Source organism: Physeter macrocephalus, chromosome 20 (genome assembly GCF_002837175.3).
Source record: "Physeter macrocephalus isolate SW-GA chromosome 20, ASM283717v5, whole genome shotgun sequence".
Lineage (NCBI taxonomy): Eukaryota > Metazoa > Chordata > Mammalia > Artiodactyla > Physeteridae > Physeter > Physeter macrocephalus.
In genome coordinates, this window is record NC_041233.1 from 3,279,435 (window position 1) to 3,299,865 (window position 20,431).

The 20,431-nt window shown below is 42.9% G+C and overlaps 1 protein-coding gene across 1 annotated transcript in view; it reads left to right on the plus strand.

Annotated features, from left to right (window-relative positions):
• DISC1 (DISC1 scaffold protein) overlaps positions 1–20,133 on the plus strand; it is a 365,311-nt gene extending 345,178 nt beyond the window's left edge. Inside the window, exons 12-13 of the mRNA XM_024117085.2 lie at positions 9,034–9,151; positions 19,649–20,133. Coding sequence (XP_023972853.1) covers positions 9,034–9,151; positions 19,649–19,788 — 258 coding nt within the window. The 3' untranslated portion in view covers positions 19,789–20,133. The remainder of the gene's footprint in view (positions 1–9,033; positions 9,152–19,648) is intronic.
• Positions 20,134–20,431: the final 298 nt, after the last annotated feature.

Here is a 20,431-nt window from a genome sequence, read left to right on the forward strand (position 1 = left end):
CAGCTGCTTCCCACTAGCTATCCACCCTACGTTTGGTAGTGTATATATGTCCATGCCACTCTCTCACTTCGTCCCAGCTTACCCTTCCCCCTCCCCACATCCTCAAGTCCATGCTCTCGAATAACATTTCTGAAAGTGTTGCTTTGTTAGGTGTGGCAGCCTTTCACAAGTAAAGTTGGCAGCTAACAGCAGTACCTGCCTAACTAGCAATTTAACCCAAACAGTTTCTATTCCAAATACATTTTCTATTCGGGAAAAAAAAATTATATATATATAATTTCCTTATCACTGTGGATGTAGCCAGGTGAGATGTTTTCACCAGATACTCGTTCTTGTCAAAACAATTATCATTATAATATAATATATTCCCTACCCTTGGTAGGGAGCTTCAATATGTTCTCCAGTTTTAAAACTTTCAATGTTGATATTTTCCAAATTTCACAGGCGAGGGCATAGTCTTGTTTATGGGAAAATCACTAAGTAAAAAAGACTCCTTGCCGAGCCCGGCCCCAGAGTCTGTGGCTGTGGTTTTCTTCAGCGTGTGCAGGCGTCTGCTTAGGGTAGCAACTGAATGCATTTTTGGATCTGAGTATAGACTTTTCTAGATAGATGTTTTTAGAAAGTCATTTTAATGAGAAAATTCTGCCCAACAAAGGAGATCCCATTTTCTCTTTTAAATCACGCTTTCCCGAGTTTGGTGAGCAGGACAGAAATTTGACATCAGGTCTAATTCAACACAGCTGAAAATTTCGGCCCAAACACTCAGAAGTCTGCGGGTTTTGATCATGGGGTGAGTTAAGCAAATTCTCTTGGAAATACTGCCTGACCGAGTTAGGGCTGTCAAATCAGACAGATGTGGAGGGACGGTATGGAAGATTTAGGGCTTTTCCTGAGGCCGATAAAAGACACGTTTGTGTGGAAGGGCTGGGGCAGGCGCACGGGACCTGCCGGCTGCCCTAGAGGCAAGGAATTATCCCAGGCAAGGCTGCTCTTGGCTGCATCCAGAGAAAGGAACTGTTCAGAGAGGTCTTCCTGTCCCTGCCTGGCTCCTCACACTTGGTGAGAGGCAGCCTTGGCTAAGGCAGGCTGAGAAACAGCATCGCTTCCTCGAGACCTGGCGAAAAGGAAGAAGTCTCCATTCCTTGCTTTGGCAAATGTGTCCTGAGCATCTTTTGAGAACTAGGCAGGTGGCACTGGAGCTCCAGGGATAGCAGGACCCCATTCTGCTACCGTGTAGCTGGGGAGACAGGCAGGTATATACGCGTGGAAGAAGTTCTGTTCGTGGTGCTGGAGGAACACTCGTCGCCGGGAGTTGAGGTGATAGGAGATTCAGGGATCCAGAAGCCTGCCTGGAGGAAGCCCTGCCTGGAGGAAGCCCTGCCCGCAGGGCTTCGAAGAGAGAAGGGAGCATTAGCCAGGCAGAGGAGGGAAGAAAGGCTCATTAAGAGGCCCTTTTCCCGGTATTGCTTCTTTCATTCTGGCCCACGGGGAAGAGAGTTACTCCTAGGGCTAAATGATGGAATGGATGTACAGAAAGAAAAAATAATCATTTGAATGGCTGAAAAGACTGCCTGATGGGACAGATTACTGGAGGGTTTTCAAAGCCACTTTGAAATACCGAACAACCTGTACTGTGTCCATTCAGTAATGCAAATCCTACAAAACTCCATCTCAGCTAGGAATACCAATGACTTTGTAGTGGGTGATATTTTAATTTTCGAGTATCAGTCATGTAGTGAGGTAGGGGGTTTTTCTTGCCACATTTAATTAAATAATAAAGTGGAAGCAAACGTTACCAGTTTCACGCTGAGAAGAGCCCCGTGCCTGAAGAGCTACTGGATGTGGTTCAGAGTGTTCATGGGGAACCTAGCAAGGCAATGCGGGTCATGAGCAGTCACAGCTGTCACATCCTTATTCAGAAAGAAGAAACTCGCGGTCCTTCCCAAGTGAGTCCCCTGCTGTCTTCTGCTTCCAGCCTTGTGCTTCGTGGACATGGGGACCAAAGGTCCCTCGCTCATCACTGCATCCCACGTTGTCCTGGTTACCATAATGGCCACTTCTAGGTGATGTGCATCTAAGTCGCGGAGGGACCACCTCACTGGGTGAGGGTGAGCCTTCCGGGAATCAGAGCAGACTTTGCAGAATTCTGAGGGAGGAAGGGAGGAGGAGAGACATCTCCAGGCGCCGTTTGCTTCTCTGATTTCTTTCTGTCATCACTTTGTAGCCCCCTCAATCCCACCCTGGGCCAGCCCAACACAAATCCCTTTCTGTGTTTCCCCCCCTAAGTCAGATCCAGAGGAAAGAGCTGGCTAGATGTGGGGAGACCTGCATCTTGGACCCCAACCCACCACTGTCTCCGTGTGTGACCTTCAGCAAGTCACGGGGCTCTTGGAGACGCCTTCAATGTGTGTATAAGGAGGAACTGAACTAGATGGGGCGGAGGTTCCTAGCCCCCCGCCAGCTCCAATTCTCTCTGCTTCTAGGCGTGGAGGCGCTCAGGGGAGGGCTTGTGACATTCTTAGCAGCCCTGACTGAGGTGGCCCTTTGTAAATGCTGGCATTTGATGTCCTGGGAAACAGGTGGGAGCGAAAATGAGGGGCTCCACTTCCTTGCAGTTACATCCCAAGCTGGGGCCTCCAGAGCAGTGCACCTGACTTACAGTTCACTATTTTGGCTTAAAGAGAAATGCCTCTGTTTCTGAAGATCTATTGAAGGACAAGTTTTTTGAAAAGAAGTTTCCTTTCTGTTAAACAAGCAAACAAAAGCCCTTCAATAGCTTCTATTTCCCTTTTTATTGTTAACTTTCCACTCTGGCTTAGACAAATAATGTGGATAAAATTAGAGACTGGGGTAGAATTGACAGTAAAGCTCCCTGCTTTCCTGCCAGGGGGTTCTCTGCAGAGTGAGCCTAAAACCCACTGGCTTAAAAGGACACACTTGAGAAAAGTGTTCTCACAGCAAGAGAGAAACCGGTGGTAACAGGCTTTATGCTTCCTGAAGAGACCTGCCATACCGGGTGACTGTAGCACACACGCACACTCATGTTCCCAGGAGGATGCAATCATTTAAATAGGGCGGCGATTTTGTCCTTCATCCCAGGCAGTGAGTGTGCCCCCAAGGGGGGGTGTGAGATCCCGAGACAGGAATTCACTCGTGTCTTACCCTTCTGCCTCTTGTGATGGCAGCATTTTGCTGTGCTGTGTCCACTAAAGAGTCATTTTCCCCAAAGCTGGAAGGAAGCAGAGTCCCATTGGTTACATTGTAAGCAAATATGGTGTTCAGAATCTGCGCCTGCACATTCGACCAGGAGCCAGGGATCTGGGGACCAGTGACCAACAGCGGTGGCCACTCATCGAAATCTCTTTCTTGCACTTGTCAGCCTCACAGCCACAGTTCTCAGCCGGCTCCCCACCCTGAGACAAGTCTGAGCGTTAGCACTTTAGTGAACTTCAAGATCCGGTCGGTCTGGGGACTGGTGAGGGAGTACTTCCTGCTAGCGTCTTGCAAAGGTCCTGTCCATCCAGGCAGGCTCCTGTGTGGGGTATACCCATGTATCCTGCTGTTTTAGCTACTATGACTGCATAGCAAATCACCCCCAACTTAGTGACTTAAAAAAACATTTATTATAGGCATGAATCAGTGGGGAGGGCTGTCTGCCCCATAATGTCTGGGTGTTCGCTGGATAACTTGAAGGTGGAGCCTGGAATTGTCTGAAGGCTCAGTTCCTCCCGTACGTGGCTGTCGGCTGGGTCCTTAGTTGGGGCTCTCAACCAGATGCCTACACCTGGCCTGTCCAGGTGGCTTGGGCTTCCTCACAACATGGAGACTGGGTTCCAAGGCAAGTGATCTGAGAGACATTATCACCTATTATGATCTAGCTTTGGAAGTCAGGCATGTCACCTCTACCGTGTTCTTTTCATCGGAGGATCCTTAAAGGCCCAGCCAGGTTCAAGGGGGAGAAGTAATAAACTGTCTCTTGACAGCAGAGGGGAAAGGTTCTGAAGGCCATACCACTGTGGCTGGACACACACTCCACCATGCCTGGGCATAGCATGGAAATGACAAGGAGGTTCTGCCCGGCCCCTCCAGGCTAGGGTTCACAGGCAGGACCTCTACAACTTTGTCCACCTGATGCTCATGACTCTGGTCCAGTCCTGCCCTCTGTGGACAGAAGGGATTTCTTTGGATGGAGCAGAATTTTTCATCAGATTGATAAAATATGTAAATCTGCCCTCTCATCCGCTGTCACTTCTCAGTTTAGGTCTTAAACTAATTTCATTCCCAAGATTCCCTGTGAGAGCATTATGGTAAAGCCATAAACCACTCAAATAATACTCACCCAGGTCACACTCAGTATCCTTTCAGTACAGGATCAGGATCTGTCAGTAGTGGTTTGTGCAGGAACTTGATGGAGAGTCTGTAACTTGGAGGAACAGCCCTACGAGAGAATGCCAATCAGATCTTCTGTTACTGTCAGAGAATCTTGATCTCGCTGAGTTTGTTTCCTTATGCCTCTTTGTGCTTTTTAGTCTTTTTAATGTTTTTATTGAGGTATAGTTGATTTACAGTGTTGTGTTAGTTTCAGGTATACAGCAAAATGATTCAGTTATATATATATATAAAACATTTTCCATTATAGGTTATTATAAGATACCGAACATAGTTCCCTGTGCTATACAGTAGGTCCTTGTTGGTTATCTGTTTTATGTAGAGTAGTTTGTATCTGTTAATTGCATACTCCTAATTTATCCCCCCCTTCTCCTTTGGTAACCATAGGTTTGTTTTCTATGTCTTGTGCTTTTTAATCTTTAAAATTGTTTTTTCAAAATATTCAGTTGTATTTCTTCCATACTTTTCCATTATGGCTTGAATTAATGTTCTTAGTAACTTTTTTCTTTATTATTTTTCAGAGATGTGGAAAATACAACAAAGTATAGAAAAGAAAAGAAAAATGTGTTATAATGCTGCCCCTTCAAATAATTGTTAATATTTTAGTGCTTTGCCTGTTTGAGTATTTCCTCATCATTAAATATTCTTGTATTAAAATGGTTTTAATGGCTAAATACAAATTGCATATACCAGGACTTATTTTAACCGTCCCCTTTATTGTTGGACATTTATGTTATTTCCTCTTTCTTGTACTCAACGCAATTACTTTTGCATTACTAAAATAATAATAAATTATTATTTAACATATATGATAGACATTTTTCTGTATTTATTTAAAATGATTAATAAAAATTATTTAAATTTAAATATATAAATTTTCTTGTTGATAGATTCCAGAAAGGGGAATATTGGATCATAGAATATAAGCAGTTTAAAGTTTTGCTACATGGTCTTAAATTACTTTCCCAAATTCATACAATCACTATCAATTTGTACATAATTTTGAAAGGAAAATAGGCAGGGATTATGTGTTTGGGGGAAGATGTAAAGACATATTTTAAATGGATTTAATTCAGCTTTGATTTCTATTTCTTTTAGCCTTAAGATAAGGATTGAATCATTTGATTCCATCGAAGAGTGTTTTACATTCCTTGGTTCCACGTTCTGATTCTATGCTTTTTTGTCTCTTTTAAGTGTATTCTCAGTCCTATATATTTTCCCACGCACACTGTATTTTTTTCCTTCTTGTATGACTTGTGGTTTCACTGCTGTCAATCATTTTTCTCCAGATGTTCTTTTTCTTCATGTCTCATTTAGTTCATGCGTGACTATGGCGTTACTCATTGCCCATTGTCTTAACTTCCATGTAATTTGTCTAATCCATAATTCTACATCTTTGAATGAGAATGTTACTGCTTTTAGGATCAGTAAAATATATATGTATATGTGATTTTTATGTATTTACTGTTTTCTCATCATCACTGCTATGGTCAATTCTGAACAAACCTTCACGTATGCTTCACATGCCTTCTTGTGTAATTGTGTCCATTTGTCTGCAAAATTGTATGTTGTTGTCACTAGAATTCTTTTGTACATACATTTATTTGTAGCTTATTAGACTTCTTCAGTCTTTACGGTAGTTATGGGTAGTTCCAATCAGCACTGTTTTCTTCTGATGTAGTTGACCATTTGGGATATAAACTTTAGGGCATTCTGGAGTTGATACAGTGAATGTTAAATCACATGTCTGGGTTAAATGGTTATCCTTGGACGCCAATTATAATATTATATAACTCATGGCCTCTAAGGACTTTTAAAATATCACCACACCTTGGGATTTTGTTGTTTTTGCTGGGCATTAATTGTAGTTTTTGTAGTAACTCTGCAGTTTAATCTGAATATCTATCTTAATTGTTTTTCCTATGCAAAATTCTTTTTAGTATGCCTTCTAAGACTTTCACCATTAGATAGGAAAATATTTCTTTTACATTTGGTTACTTTTAAATTCTGAGCTTACTTTTTGCTGCTTATTTATTTATTATATTTTTATTGAGATATAACTGACATAGAACACTGTGTAAGTTAAGGTGTACATCGTGTTGTTCTCATACATTTATATATTGCAATTGATGACTACTGTAGCTGTAGCTAACACCTCTGTCACGACACATACTTATCATTTCTTTTTTTGTGGTGAGAACATTAGGTTTGACATAAATACACTACCATGTGGAAAATAGATAGCTAGTAGGAACCTGCTGTATAGCAAGGGAAGCTCAGCTCGGTGCTCTGTGATGACCTAGTTGGGTGAGATGGCGGGGGGGAAGGAGGTCCAAGAGGGAGGGGATATGTGTATGCGTGTTGGCGATTCACTTCACTGTGTGGCATAAATTAACACAACACTGTAAAACAATTATACTCCAATAAAAAAATATCTAGTCTCTGCATTTTTTAAGTATGTAATTCAGTATTGTTGACTCTAATCAGTATGCTGTGCATTAGATGTCCAGAATTTATTCATCTTCTAACTGCAAGTTCATACTCTTAACAACCTTTCTCCAACTCCCCTACCCCCAGGCCCTGGCGACCACCACTCTACTCTCCGTTTCTACAAGTTCAGTTTTTTTTAGATTCCACATATAAGTGACATCATACAATATTTGTCTTTCTCTGTCTGGCTTATCTCACCAAGCATAGTGCTGCTTTTTTTCCTTTGCCTTTATTCTAAGATTCTCTCTTTTCTTTCCTTATTTTCTTGACATTGTTTATTCTTTTCTTTTAAAAATCCATGGCCCTCTGGATGCCAGGCATTACCCTGAGGCCCTGCCCACAGGGAGTTTACAATCACTTGTGAGAAACTAACGCATGTCAGAATCTGCGCTACAGGTGGAAGCGCTGTTTGGGACCTTGAAGGAACCGCTGGGGTTCAGACACGGATGGAGGAGGGGGCACAGGCAGGAAGACTCATGTGACGGAAGGCAGTGGGGTCAGTTCCAGGTGGCACAGGTTTGGTGGTACATAAGAGTAGAGGGCACCAAATGAAGTGTGGGCCTAGCGCCAGGTTGTGGGAGGGCAGGGTTCCGGCTCTGCTCTGCGGTGGCTTTTCTAAATTGAAATATAGTTAATTTACAATGTTGTGTTAGTTTCAGGTGTACAGCAAAGTGATTCAGATATATATATATATATATATATAAATATATATTCTTTTTCAGATTATTTTCCATTATAGGTTATTATAAGACATTGAATATAGTTCCCTGTGCTATACAGTAGGTCCTTGTTGTGTATCTATTTTATACATAGTAGTGTGTATATGTTAATCCCACACCCCTCCCTTTCGCCTTTGGTAACCATAAGTTTGTTTTCTATGTCTGTGAGTCTGTTTCTGTTTTGGAAATAAGTTCATTTGTGTCATTTTTTTAGATTCCACATGTAAGCGATATCACATGATATTTGTCTTTCTCTCTCTGACTTACTTCACTTAGTGTGATCATCTCTAGGTCCATCCATGTTGCTGCAAACGGCATTATTTCATTCTTTTTTATGGCTGAGTAAGGTTCCATTGTATATATGTACCACATCTTCTTTATCCATTCCTCTGTCGATGGACATTTAGGTTGCTTCCATGTCTTGGCTATTGTGAATAGTGCTGCTATGAGCATTGGGGTGCGTGTTTCTTTTCAGATTAGAGTTTTCTCCGGATATATGTCCAGGAGGGGGATTGCTGGATCATACAGTAAATCTATTTTTAGTTTTTAAAGGAACCTCTACACTGTTTTCCATGTGGTGGTTTTGTACAGGAAAGTGACATAAAGAGGGCTCTCTGCTGGTTCGTGAGTGGAATACAAGTGTGAAGGGGAAACATCTGAGAAGGAGGGAGCTCCCAGACTTGGCGATTCATTTCATGGAACAAATGAATGCCATGTACCTACCATGTGTCTGACACTGTGCCAGGAGCTCTGGACCCAGCAGCAAGCAAGACATGATTGTCCGGGCTCTTACGGGGCTTAACATTCATTGTTCCTGCTTTTATGGGGCTTAGGCTCTGGTGAGTGAGAGGGAAAATCAATACCTATGCTGGCAGTAGCAGCCGCTGTACATATAATACACACCTCGTGGCATTTAAAGTCTCCTTAATATTCTAGCTTTCAGGCACTGTGACCAGCATGTGAACAACGTTCAGTGCCCTAGTCGATTCCTGTACCCCTAGAGGAACATCTCTTTGTTCTCACAGGTCAGCTCAGTTGCTCTTGTGACTTGCCCAGTCCCTCTTTGGTTAGCATTCCTATTTTACTGTGAGTTTGCCCATGGATGCAGCTTGAAGACCCAGGCTTCCCCTTTGATAAATCCACTTTAGGGGTTGACGTACTGGAAATGGGTCTTTGAAATGACCAGATGAGGGAGGTCAACTGTGGAGCTACGAAGACACAGCTTATCATTCGGTAATAACCTGAAATTGTCATTCTCAAGAATGACCTCCAGGGAAGACAAAGGTTCTGGCATGATTCTAATGGGGTACAGGAGCTGGTGGAGCTCTGTAGGGGAGTCTTCCCTTTGTGGACCATTGGATAAATCACAGATGTGTTCACAGCCCTGAAAAAAATCTATAGTTTATGAGTGATCTTTTTCTTTTTCTCTGGCCAGGAATCTTACGTCCTTTCGGCAGAACTTGGAGAAAAATGTGAAGCCATTGGCAAGAAATTATTATACTTAGAGGATCAACTTCACACTGCGATCCATAGTCACGATGAAGATCTCATTCATATCCTTTTTTTCCTGCAGATTAAGCACCTGTTAGGTTATTTTGTAAAAAGAAAGTCTTAAAAAATTATACCGTTTCCCCATGCCTCAGCACGTGGAAACAAGTAGATACTCCTGGTCTTTAGAGTTCAGAGCACCTCAGATCCCTGAGATTATGCAGTATGCGATGTTTCGCTCTAGTTTTTTGGTAAGTCAGCATTTTTGATTATTAAACCTGACTGCTAAAAATGAGCAGTGAAGTTCCGACATGCACACAATGAGGCCAAAGAAAAATGTCGTTTCAGGGGCTGTGAAGCTGGGTTTGTGGGGCTCAGATGGTTGTGGGTCTGACTGCCTCCGTTTTCCAGGGGCGTTCTGAATACTGAGAAACCCAAATCCATCTTTGGTTTTCTTTTCCATACAATTCTGCCATATAGTGGGCAGGAGAGTGTCACAACAACAGGACTTTGGATCACTCCTTTGCACAAGATTCAGTGCATCTCTTGTCACATCTGCAGATAACCTTTATCAAAACCAGTTGCCGGTGAGCAAAGATGGTACAGAATCTACTGGCTTAGGTGTGCATCCTGGTGAAGCACCGAATCACATGGAGACGTGTGCGTGCGTTCGGTCGGTCCCTGGTTAGTTCTTTCGAGGGCAGATGGGTGGGTGCGAGACGGATGAAGGCATGTACAGCCCCATTCTGTGTTTTTTTGGTTACTTAATCATAAGCTGACACTTCTCTAGGTGAAAGTACTTTTCTATTCATTCATCCTTTCTGTTCAGTAGTGTGACTTTTATTAGATGTATTTGTGAGAAATGTAGCTATTTTGGACTTTGCTTCTCATTGCTGTCTTACTTTTCAGAATTCTAGTTCTTACCATGCTTTATCGGGAGTCTGTGTGTGTGTGTGTGTGTGTGTGTGTGTGTGTGTGTGAATGTATGTGTATGTTTAAGGAGCTTTGAATGGTCAAGGATTAATCTTAATCACAAGTATTCAGATCCACAGTTTAATGACAGATTCAATGTTGCGTTTCCTTCCTCCTTACAAACTTACATCTTTTGCCTTGCTTGTTAAACTTAGCAGGAGATTTTTTCAACTTAGTCAGTGATTATTTTCACATGGCTCAAGGTGGATTTTTAAAAGCAGACATTCTGTTTTTCATAACTCCCTGCCCCTTACAAACTAGTGTTTAAGCTCTCATTAAAAAGTTGGCCAAAGAAACAGTAGAAGAGCATTTTTGTTCTGCACTTTTGTTTATTCCACGTTCATGGATCACGCAGAATTGAGCAGTTGTAAGGTGGCACGGCGTCCAGCAGATGGGCAAGTAACCGGCTGTGAGTACCTGGGAGCAAAGCCCTGCAGAGGGCCAGTGCATACAGAGGGGTTCCTGGCTGCAGTCTAGCAGGTGGGCTTGTTCCTCAGTGGGAAATCCCTCCAGCTTGTGGTGGGCTCAGGTAGCAGTTCTGAGAGCTGCAATCAGGGTCTGTGTTAGTCTCTTGTTTAGAAATTTTCCAGAAGGTTAGTTTGATTCTAGGGAATGGGGTTTTCTCCTGAACAGGTTTGGGTGGCCGGGAAGAGGCTGAGAAGAGACAGAGCTGTGTATAAATAAGATGCTTTTAGCACAGGGAGATCAGCTCGGTGCTTTGCGACCACCTCGAGGGGTGGGATAGGGAGGGTGGGAGGGAGACGCAGGAGGGAGGGGATATGGGGATATAGGTATGCATATGGCTGATTCACTTTGTTATAAAGCAGAAACTGACACACCATTGTAAAGCAATTCTACTCCAATAAAGATGTTAAAAGAAAAAAAAAGATGCTTTCAGTTTTCCCACAGCCAATCCAAGCCAGATTCAGGAGCTGTGGGAATCACAGAGAGTGGATAAAGCCTCTTGAAGCATCTGTAAAGTCAGATAATAACGTGTACCTCTAAGGTTTTCCTTTGGGCTAAATGAGGTTATATGCAGAAAATATGTTTAATAGAGTTCGTATACATAGTAAAGTGCTTGGTTTTAGGTAGAAAACCATTCTCAGTGTCTGTGTCACAAGCTCAAACATCCCGTTTATGGATGAGGTTTCAAGGTAGGTTGATTCAATCATTTGGTAATAAACCCTTGAAAGAATTGATTGGTAACTACACAGTGACTTATATGAAAAGTCATTCAATTCTAATAAAACTGCCGTAGACAGATAGGGATTCTTCTTCCTACTTGATAGTGGAGAAAACTGAGGCTTAGAAATTTCGTGGCTGGTCCAAGGTCATTTCTGATGAGAAGCAGAAGCATCCAGCCACCAGCCCCACATGGTCCTTCGCGGCCAATCAGGGGGCAGCCATGCCTGTAAGTAGCTGGACAGGCCTGCTCTGTGGAACGTACCGTTACTATAAAAATATTAAGCTATAATAAAAGTTGTTTAGTGAAGTTATGTTTATTGAGAATTTTGCTGATCCTTGCTGAGATAAGTGAGGACATAGAGGGGACATGTCAAACCAGGATTGGGAAGCACTGGTTTAGGTACTGAAATCACTCCCCCCGCCAAAAAAAATCTCTACACCGCAATATGGATTTCGACCCAGACTTTCCTCTGAAACCGTGGCTTCGTTCGGTGTCACTGATTGACAGTAAATACACAGAAGGTATCTTGGAATTCTAACAAAAGCAGCACTTAGTTTCAAGTGGAACTCGGTGCCCTAAGATAGAAAGACGTATTTACAAGGCTCTGCGGAGGCTTCTGACACAAACCAAAGCCCTTGTTTCAAAGGAGAACTTATCTAGAGATTCCAAGAGGCTGCTGGAATCCTCTGGCTGAGCTCCGACCGGTTTGTGTTTCCATTCGTGATCAAAGAGACAAAGCTGAGTGCAGTTGAAAGAAACAGCTTGCTGTCAGCAACAGGGAAGAATTTCCCAGCAAGTGTAATATTTTTGTTTGATTCCATGAAGGACTCTGCCAGAGCCTCCTGTGCAAAAGCTGCGGGGTGAAAGTGATTCATGTGTGTCCACATCAGTGCCCGTGTCCAGAAGATCCAAGCCTTGGACCCTCCAGATGTTCATTCGCCGTGTGGAAGGCACGGAGCTTCGCAGAATCCGTCTCGTGTGAGAAGGCCCTGGTGGTGTGGCATCAGCAGAGGGTGGGCCAGTCACCAGCAGTGGGATTGAGTTTCCCAACAGATCCTCTGGGTCTCCTGACTTAACATCAAGGCCATGGGCAACTGGCTGGAGTTCTCTCGCTTTTATGAAGAAGACACTGGATTGACAGATCGGAGGAGGGGGAGAAGACAGGCCGTGTCTCTTCATCATCCTGACAGGCTCACTAAATTACATGTAGCCAGATAACACCCCCAGCCCGTCAGCCACCTGGGGGCGAGCATCTGAGAAGAGTCTGCACCATTAATTGGAAGAGCTGGCGTCCGTCGCAGAGGTGACTCACGCCTGGTGTCTGAGGTGCGGATGGTAGGTGTGACTTCACTGCCACTCAAGCCCGGATTTTCAGGGACATTAGTCTGACTCTCGAGTATAATTTCACAGTCATTTGGGATCCTAATTAGCAGTTGTGTGTTGAAAAACATTTTGAGTGTATGGAACGGTTCCTCCCTGTTTGTAAAGCTTTTAACTGAAAACCATCTAGGTTAAGTGGATTTTTTTAGCAGGGGTTTTTTCCTTTCTCTTTCAACTTCTACAACATACTTTCAAAAGGAAAGAAGGACACCTAGGGTCAGGACACTGAACATCTTTCGGAGCCCCCAGGGCAGCTCTGCTCACCTCTGAGTCATAGATAAGACAGGGACAGACTTATTCTGTTTGTGGTTCTATTTGCATTCACGTCCAGGAAACTCTCCTGGAATTCCGTTCTTTCTGTTTATTTGGAACACGTGGTGCCTAATCGATTAGTTTTGGTGGTACTTGATGGCGTGCAAATACTCTAACTACATCCAGGCACTTGCACAAACACCACATCCCCTTAGGAGCCCTCGCTTGGTTCAGGTTTCAAATGTGCAGCTGTAACAGACAAAGGGAAGGGGAGTTTGAGGGCCTTGCTCTGCCTCCTTGGAAAGGCTTTCTGCTCTAGGGCTAAAGACCTGGACGGGGGATGGTGACCATCATGGAGCTCCACAGTTTCACAGACGAGAAAACTGAGACCCTAAGAGGCTGCTGTTTGCACACTGTGGACACTGGGCTGATATGCATATGGTGGCCGGTGCTCTTCCCTTTGGCTCCCACCGAAGGGAGTGGGTGAGAAGAGGAGGACTTGGAGCCTCACCGTGGGGGAGAGGAGGGAGCCTAGGAGAGGGTGTGGGCACCAGGCTTGTGCTGCTGGCTTAGCCCTAGGTGGGCACCACAGGGAGGGCCCCTGTGCAAGCATCACATCCACTGAAGCAGGTCGCGTGTAGGCGGGGCTTTCCTCTTTGCTCTTCCACCACTGTGTCCCTCACCTTTGGCTTTGGGAATGAAAGAAAATTCCCAGGACCGTGGCCATAGGAACTGCTGCTATGAAGAAATAATTGAGCACATGAGTAGCTGTTTCAAAGGACATACTGTTGTTTCTTTTGGAAGCAAACTAGTTCAGGGCAGATGAACTGAAGACCTACTTTTGACCCAGCTAGTAAAATGATAGCTTGGCATCTCACCTGGCAGTAAAACACTCATTTTTGTTCTTATATGTAAACAAAAGACCCCTTTGAGAGAATTTGAGGATCTTTGCACATGGCTGCCCTAAAAGACAGTATTGTCTAACCACTGCAAGACATCTGTGAAACATGCCTTGCTGGCTTATTCCTTGCTCATTGCAAACACGGTCTGCACCATTTTACTATCAAGAGTATGATCTTATTTGCAGAGCAGAAACAGAGACACAGACGTAGAGGACAAACGTATGGCTACCAAGGTGGGAAAGGGACGGGGTAGGATGAACTGGGAGATTGGGATTGACATACATACACCACTGATACTATGTATCAAGTAGATAACTAATAAGAACCTACCGTATAGCACAGGGAACTCAATGCTCTGTGGTGACCTAAATGGGAAGGAAACCGAAAAAAGAGGGGATATATGTATGGCTGATTCACTTTGCTGTACAGCAGAAATTAACAACGTTGTAAAGCAACTATACCCAATAAAAATTAATTTTTTAAAAAAGAGAAAAAAAAAAAGAAGTAATGCTGTTACCTAATACAGGTGTAGTCTATCCCAAGGTGGTCTTGGGTTCAAAGGTGTTTTTAAAGATGTTGGCATGTCAGGCCTTGTGCCACTGTTGTAATTAATGCGCAAACTTTCTTAGGTGCCACAGAATTTTGGTGGCGTATCTGTTACAGAGGGATGATACACATACTTAGCTGGAGAGGTTTCTATGGCACAGGTGTTCGAAGAATCATCTAACTCTTTTGAGACCTGTTTTCGCACTTAGATGCAGTGAGCACCTCTTCTACACATAAATTCCAGTACTGGAGTTTTACTTTATTTCCTCAGCACTTTGACAAAAAGCAATGAGCTTACCGGAAGAGCAATCAGAAAATCCAACGCTAGTAGTCTTTAAGATTTTGGTTAGCTGTATCCAGTGGGTTAGTTTATGTTTCTATAAATCCGTGAGAAAATGTTGCAAAAATGTTTGTAAAGATATCTTTTTCAGTATAACCTCCGAGTGCACATCTGCAGCCTGGACCTCTCTGAACCTCAGACTCACGTCTGCTTCCTCCTCAGCATCTCCACTTGGCTGACAAATAGGCTTTTCCAGCTTCATGTGTCCAAACTCCAGTTCCTCTGCACTCCCACGCCCCAAAACCCTGGCTCATTCCCAGTCTTCTCCTTCTTGATCAATTGCAAGTCTATTTTTCCAGTTCGTTGCTTAGATAAAAAATCTGGGAGTCATTCTTGCTGCCTTTTCCTTCCTTCACATCTCACCTCCAGTCCGTCACATATGCCGTTGGCTCCATCTTCAAAACATCCAGAATCTGACCATCTCTCACCACCTCCACTGCCACCTCCTGGGACCAAGCCATAAACTTTTATGGCCTGAATTATTGCAAAATCCTCCTCTTATCTCCGGACTTCTGCCCTTGCATCCTTTAATCTACTAACGATTAAAGCGGCCAGGGAGATCACATCTCTCCCCGGCTCCAAACCCTGCCGTGGCTCCATCTCACGATCTATCCGCATGCCCTTGTGTGTTTATTTTCTTCTCACTCAGTGGCACCTAAGCCCCATGATGGCAGTGACTTTGTTCACTCCCTTACTTCCCATGTCTAGAACATTTCTTAGCGCACAGTAGGAGCTGTGAAGTGTTTGAGTATTTGATCGAATGAAGGAAGGAGTGAGGATAAGATAGAGATCTCTCTAACTGCTAGATGGGAAAATGTTTCTAATGTTTTTTCTTTTTTTTTTTAAGGCTTTTAAAAATTGCTGAGTCAGAATAATAGATTAAATTAAGCCTATACTAATATTTAAGAGTTGTGATAAAAAGATACTTCTCTTAAGATATTTCTAAATTATTTTACTAAATGCTTATTCTTCTTTTTTATTTTTTAAATTTTAATTAATTTATCTTTTTATGAAGTATAGTTTATTTACAATGTGTTAGTTGCAGGTGTACAGCAAAGTGATTCATATATATAGTCAGACATATATTCATATATATATATTCAGATATAAATTCATCTGTATATATATTCAGATATATATATATATATTCTTTTTCAGATTCTTTTCCCATATAGGTTATTACAAGATATTGAGTAGAGTTCCCTGTGCTATACAGTAGGTCCTTGCTGATAATCTATTTTGTATATAGTAGTGTGTATATGTTACTCCCAAATTCCTAATTTAGCTCTCCCCCCCTTCCCCCTTTGGTAACCATAAGTTTGTTTTCTATGTCTGTGAGTCTGTTTCTGCTTTGTAAATAAGTTCATCTGTATCATTTTTTTTAGATTCAACATGTAAGTGATATCATATGATATTTGTGTTTTTCTGACTTACTTCACTTAGTATGGTAATCTCTAGATCCATCCACATTGCTGCAAATGGCATTACTTTGTTCTTTTTTGTGGCTGAGTAATATTCCATTGTATATATGTACCACATCTTCTTTATCCATTCCTCTGTGGATGGACATTTAGGTTGCTTCCATGTCTTGGCTATTGTGAAAGGTGCTGCCATGAACATTGGGGTGCATGTATCTTTTTGAACAAACACATTGATTGAACTATGAAAGGATGCATGTCCATTGTAAATATTACAGAAGTATGAAAAAAAAAAGTCTCCATCTCCCTCCCAGTACCAATGTCTAGAAGTCCACCCCTGTGTCCTCCTAAGGTGCTCTTCCAGCTAGAAATGGCTTACCTCTCTTGTCCTTTTTTTTTTTTTTTTTTTTTGCAAAATTAGGATCATTCCATACACATTGTTCTACAACTTGCTTTTCCCCCCTCACTCCACATTTTATCCTGGACTCTCTTTCATATAAGCACATTCAGAATGTTTTGGAACTCACATGTAGTATGGAATCATACAAGCAGGTTGGTTAGAGGGAAGTATTTCGTAAATGAAACATGATTTTAATCATTTTGATGATTATTACCCCATAGGTTCTAAAGGAGGTTTCCAGGATTTCTGAGGTCTGGCCCTACTTAGACAGAACAACCTCTGCTATTTTAGTAAATAAACCTTAAATCTCCTCTCACAAAAGGAACTATATTCTCACAAGAAGAAATATTTCTTTTAACCCTAGCCCTGTGAAGACGGTATGGGAATGTGCACTTTACGAGTGAGACAATGAAAGCATCCTGTGATCTGCCAGGTTCCAGAGCTGGTGGTCACATGCTCAAATCTCCCCTCTGCTTCTCACTCCTCCCTGTGTCCCTGGAGATTGTTGTCTGAGGGGCTGATGTGTTATATAACGTAGTCTTTTTCTTTTGTGGCTTCGCTCTCTCTCTCTCTCTTTTTTTTTTTAACATCTTTATTGGAGTACAATTGCTTTACAATGGTGTGTTAGTTTCTGCTTTACAACAAAGTGAATCAGTTATACATATACATATGTCCCCATATCTCTTCCCTCTTGCATCTCCCTCCCTCCCACCCTCCCTATCCCACCCCTCTAGGTGGTCACAAACCACCTAGTTGATCTCCCTGTGCTATGTGGCTAGCTATGGCACTAGCTATCCACCCTGCATTTGGTAGTGTATATATGTCCATGCCACTCTCTCACTTCGTCCCAGCTTACCCTTCCCCCTCCCCATATCCTCATATCCATGCTCTAGTAGGTCTGATATCATCTCACACTGGTCAGAATGGCTATCATCAAAAAATCTAGAAACAATAAATGCTGGAGAGGGTGTGGAGAAAAGGGAACCCTCTTGCACTGTTGGTGGGAATGTAAATTGATACAGCCACTATGGAGAACAGTATGGAGGTTCCTTAAAAAACTACAAATAGAACTACCATACGACCCCGCAATCCCACTACTGGGCATATACCCTGAGAAAACCATAATTCAAAAAGAGTCATGTACCAAAATGTTCATTGCAGCTCTATTTACAATAGCCAGGACATGGAAGCAACCTAAGTGTCCATCAACAGATGAGAAAAACAAATACCGTGTGCTAACACATATATATGGAATCTAAGAAAAAAAAAATGGCTCACTCTCTTTTTAAAAACCTTTTCAGTGTGTTCTGCCAGTGCTAGAAATTTTACGAGTTCTTTAATAAGCAGTTCAGTCTGGTTCAGTTTCTCTCTCTAAAAACCTTGGTCGTCATTCAGCATATTACAAAGCGGGGCCTGTAGTCCCAGGCTGCATATCAAAGGTAATGAAGTCTCGAGAGTTTGTCAAGATTCATAAACTGCTTAAGCTCTACACTTATTCTTTATAAATGTAGCGTAACTTTGTGATTAATTTGCAGCTTGGTGTTCGGTCTGGGACCACTTATGCTCTTGCTTGTATAAAGTCATATGTGTTTTCACTAAGGATTAGCAGAGCTGTTCAGAGAAATGCAGACGAATGAAGTCTTTTAAAAAAGAAAAAAGAAAAAACAAGTATTGGGTACTTTCTTCTCTTGCCCCACCTCTTGCCCATCTCCTCAACCCCATCCTCATTCCCCTCAAGTTCAAGTGCAAGGAGTGAATCATCATAGTAAGTGTATGTAAATTACGTAAATGATGAAGTCCGGTGAGGATTCAAGGGGATGAAAAGCTGCCGGAGGCTTGTCAAGGTGGCTCAGCATTTTTGCTTAGGTGAGGTTCATTTGCATAATTCCCAGGATCCTTTGGAGTTCCTTATTTAAAAAAGAAAAAAGAAAGCTTTCCATAGTCATAACCTAAAGGTACCTCTTTCTCTTGACATTGCATTGACATTGTACTTAAATAAAACCACATTGTAGTAGGTGTGGACAGTCTGTGAGTGGTAAGATTTCTGCAAACTACTTTTCCCAAAGCTTTCTGTTTTCTCCACATCTGATCTAGTAATATTGAAGTGCTCTGACCTCTTGTGATGATTTAACAGCATCTAAATGGTGTCAACATATTTCTGTGTTTCCTCTTAGTTCCTGTTGGATGAAGTTAAATTAGCTTGCTTATTAAGTTAAAAGAATTCACTCCATCACTCATCCTATATTTATCTTAGGATTGTTCTGACTACAGGTACAAAGGGAAAGAACAGAGGGGCCTGACTCTGGACAGACAGGAAAATCACTGTTGGTTAAATGTTCCCCAGCTTAAACCCCTAGAAGAGAGCTCATCTTTTAAGAGAATGACGGGCATATTATTTATTCCATATAATTATTCACTGAGTTCTCTATGATTGTTATATTTATATGAGAAACAACTTTACAGGTTATGAAACTAAAAACCCAACCATTTAAAGAAAAAGCAACCAACCAACCCAGAAAAGGCAAGCTCGCTGCACCCGGTCAAATCTCCAAGGCCCCGAATGGCTATTCTACAAGCACCTGGGAGTATAATAACACGTGACAGCAGATTAGAACCTAACGGGGTTTAGCAGTCCCTGTTTCATGTGAAAACTGAGGTTCAAAGTGATTTGCACAAGGTGACAAGGCTGGCGGGGGTGACCAATAGGGACTGTACCTCATCGCTCGGAGTCTGACTGTATGGTGGCCCCCAATCCTGGAGCTCTGATTTCCAGCCTTCTGCCTTTTCCGCTGTCAGAGCATTTGGATGTGACACTTGCCCTTCCCCAGCCTGGGGCTGAGTAGGATTGCAGTCACGCTGACCATATTCCGTGGAGCATCCCCGGTTTGCCATCTGTCTCGGTCTAAGAGCTGACTCTTCCTTTTCCTTTTGGAAACCTCACTTGAGATAGTGAATGACCTCAGGCCTCATAGAAATTGCAATTGCTCTTAAAAGAAGCATAGCATTGGTATTAATATTTAATTCCTACACTTTGGAGGAACTTGAAACTGCAGTTAGAGGGGAGTGCCCATCTGCTTCCAGCAGGCATGTGGCTCTTACCAGATCCCTGAGAGGCTGCAGAGGGCCGCCTGTCACCTTCGCCCGTGTTCCTTAACAACGTGTGCACAGTCTCTCAAGAGGGAGCTCCAGATGGTGAAGGAAACTCTGCAGGCCATGATCCTGCAGCTCCAACCAGCAAAGGAGGCGGGAGAGAGGGAGGCCGCAGCTTCCTGTGGGACAGCTGGTGTCCGGGAAGCACCGGCCTGAGGCGTCACAGGATGGGGGAGGGAGGGTGAGTGACTGCGTCATCACCGTCATCACCGTGGGTGCTGCGGGGCCTCTCCCAGCTCCTCTGCATAACCAATGTGCCCGAAACAATTACGGAGATGGATGTCGCCCAGCAGAAGAGTGGTCCGCTCTCCCGAGGCTGAGATCAGGGGGTCTGCAGATTGGAATAGGCAGGGGGAGTGAACTGCCGATTTCCTTATAAATGTCAGTCCGAGGCACCTTTACTGTGTCATTAACAGGAGCGTCTTGCACAGGACTTGAACAATCTGTCCATTTCAGCCCCCATTAGACAGAAGTCGGGGTGATTTCTGCTAGAAAGATGTCTCTTTTCCTGTACCATCTTGCTTTCTGATGCAATTAAAATATCTCCTGATTTAAGAACTTAAAAAAAAGAAACCATACCTGTCTCTCTTATCATACCCATTACACCTTCCTACAGGCACATGATATAAGGGAGCTAATTAACCCCAGAATCTGGAATTAACAGCTTTTCACCTTAATTTCCCCTGTGATTCTCTATAATCTCGGAAAAACTAAGATGAAAAATTCCAAAAGATATATATTTTTTAAAGAGACAGTCTATCACGTGTAGCCCTCTGGTTGTCCTGTTCTGGCACTCTGC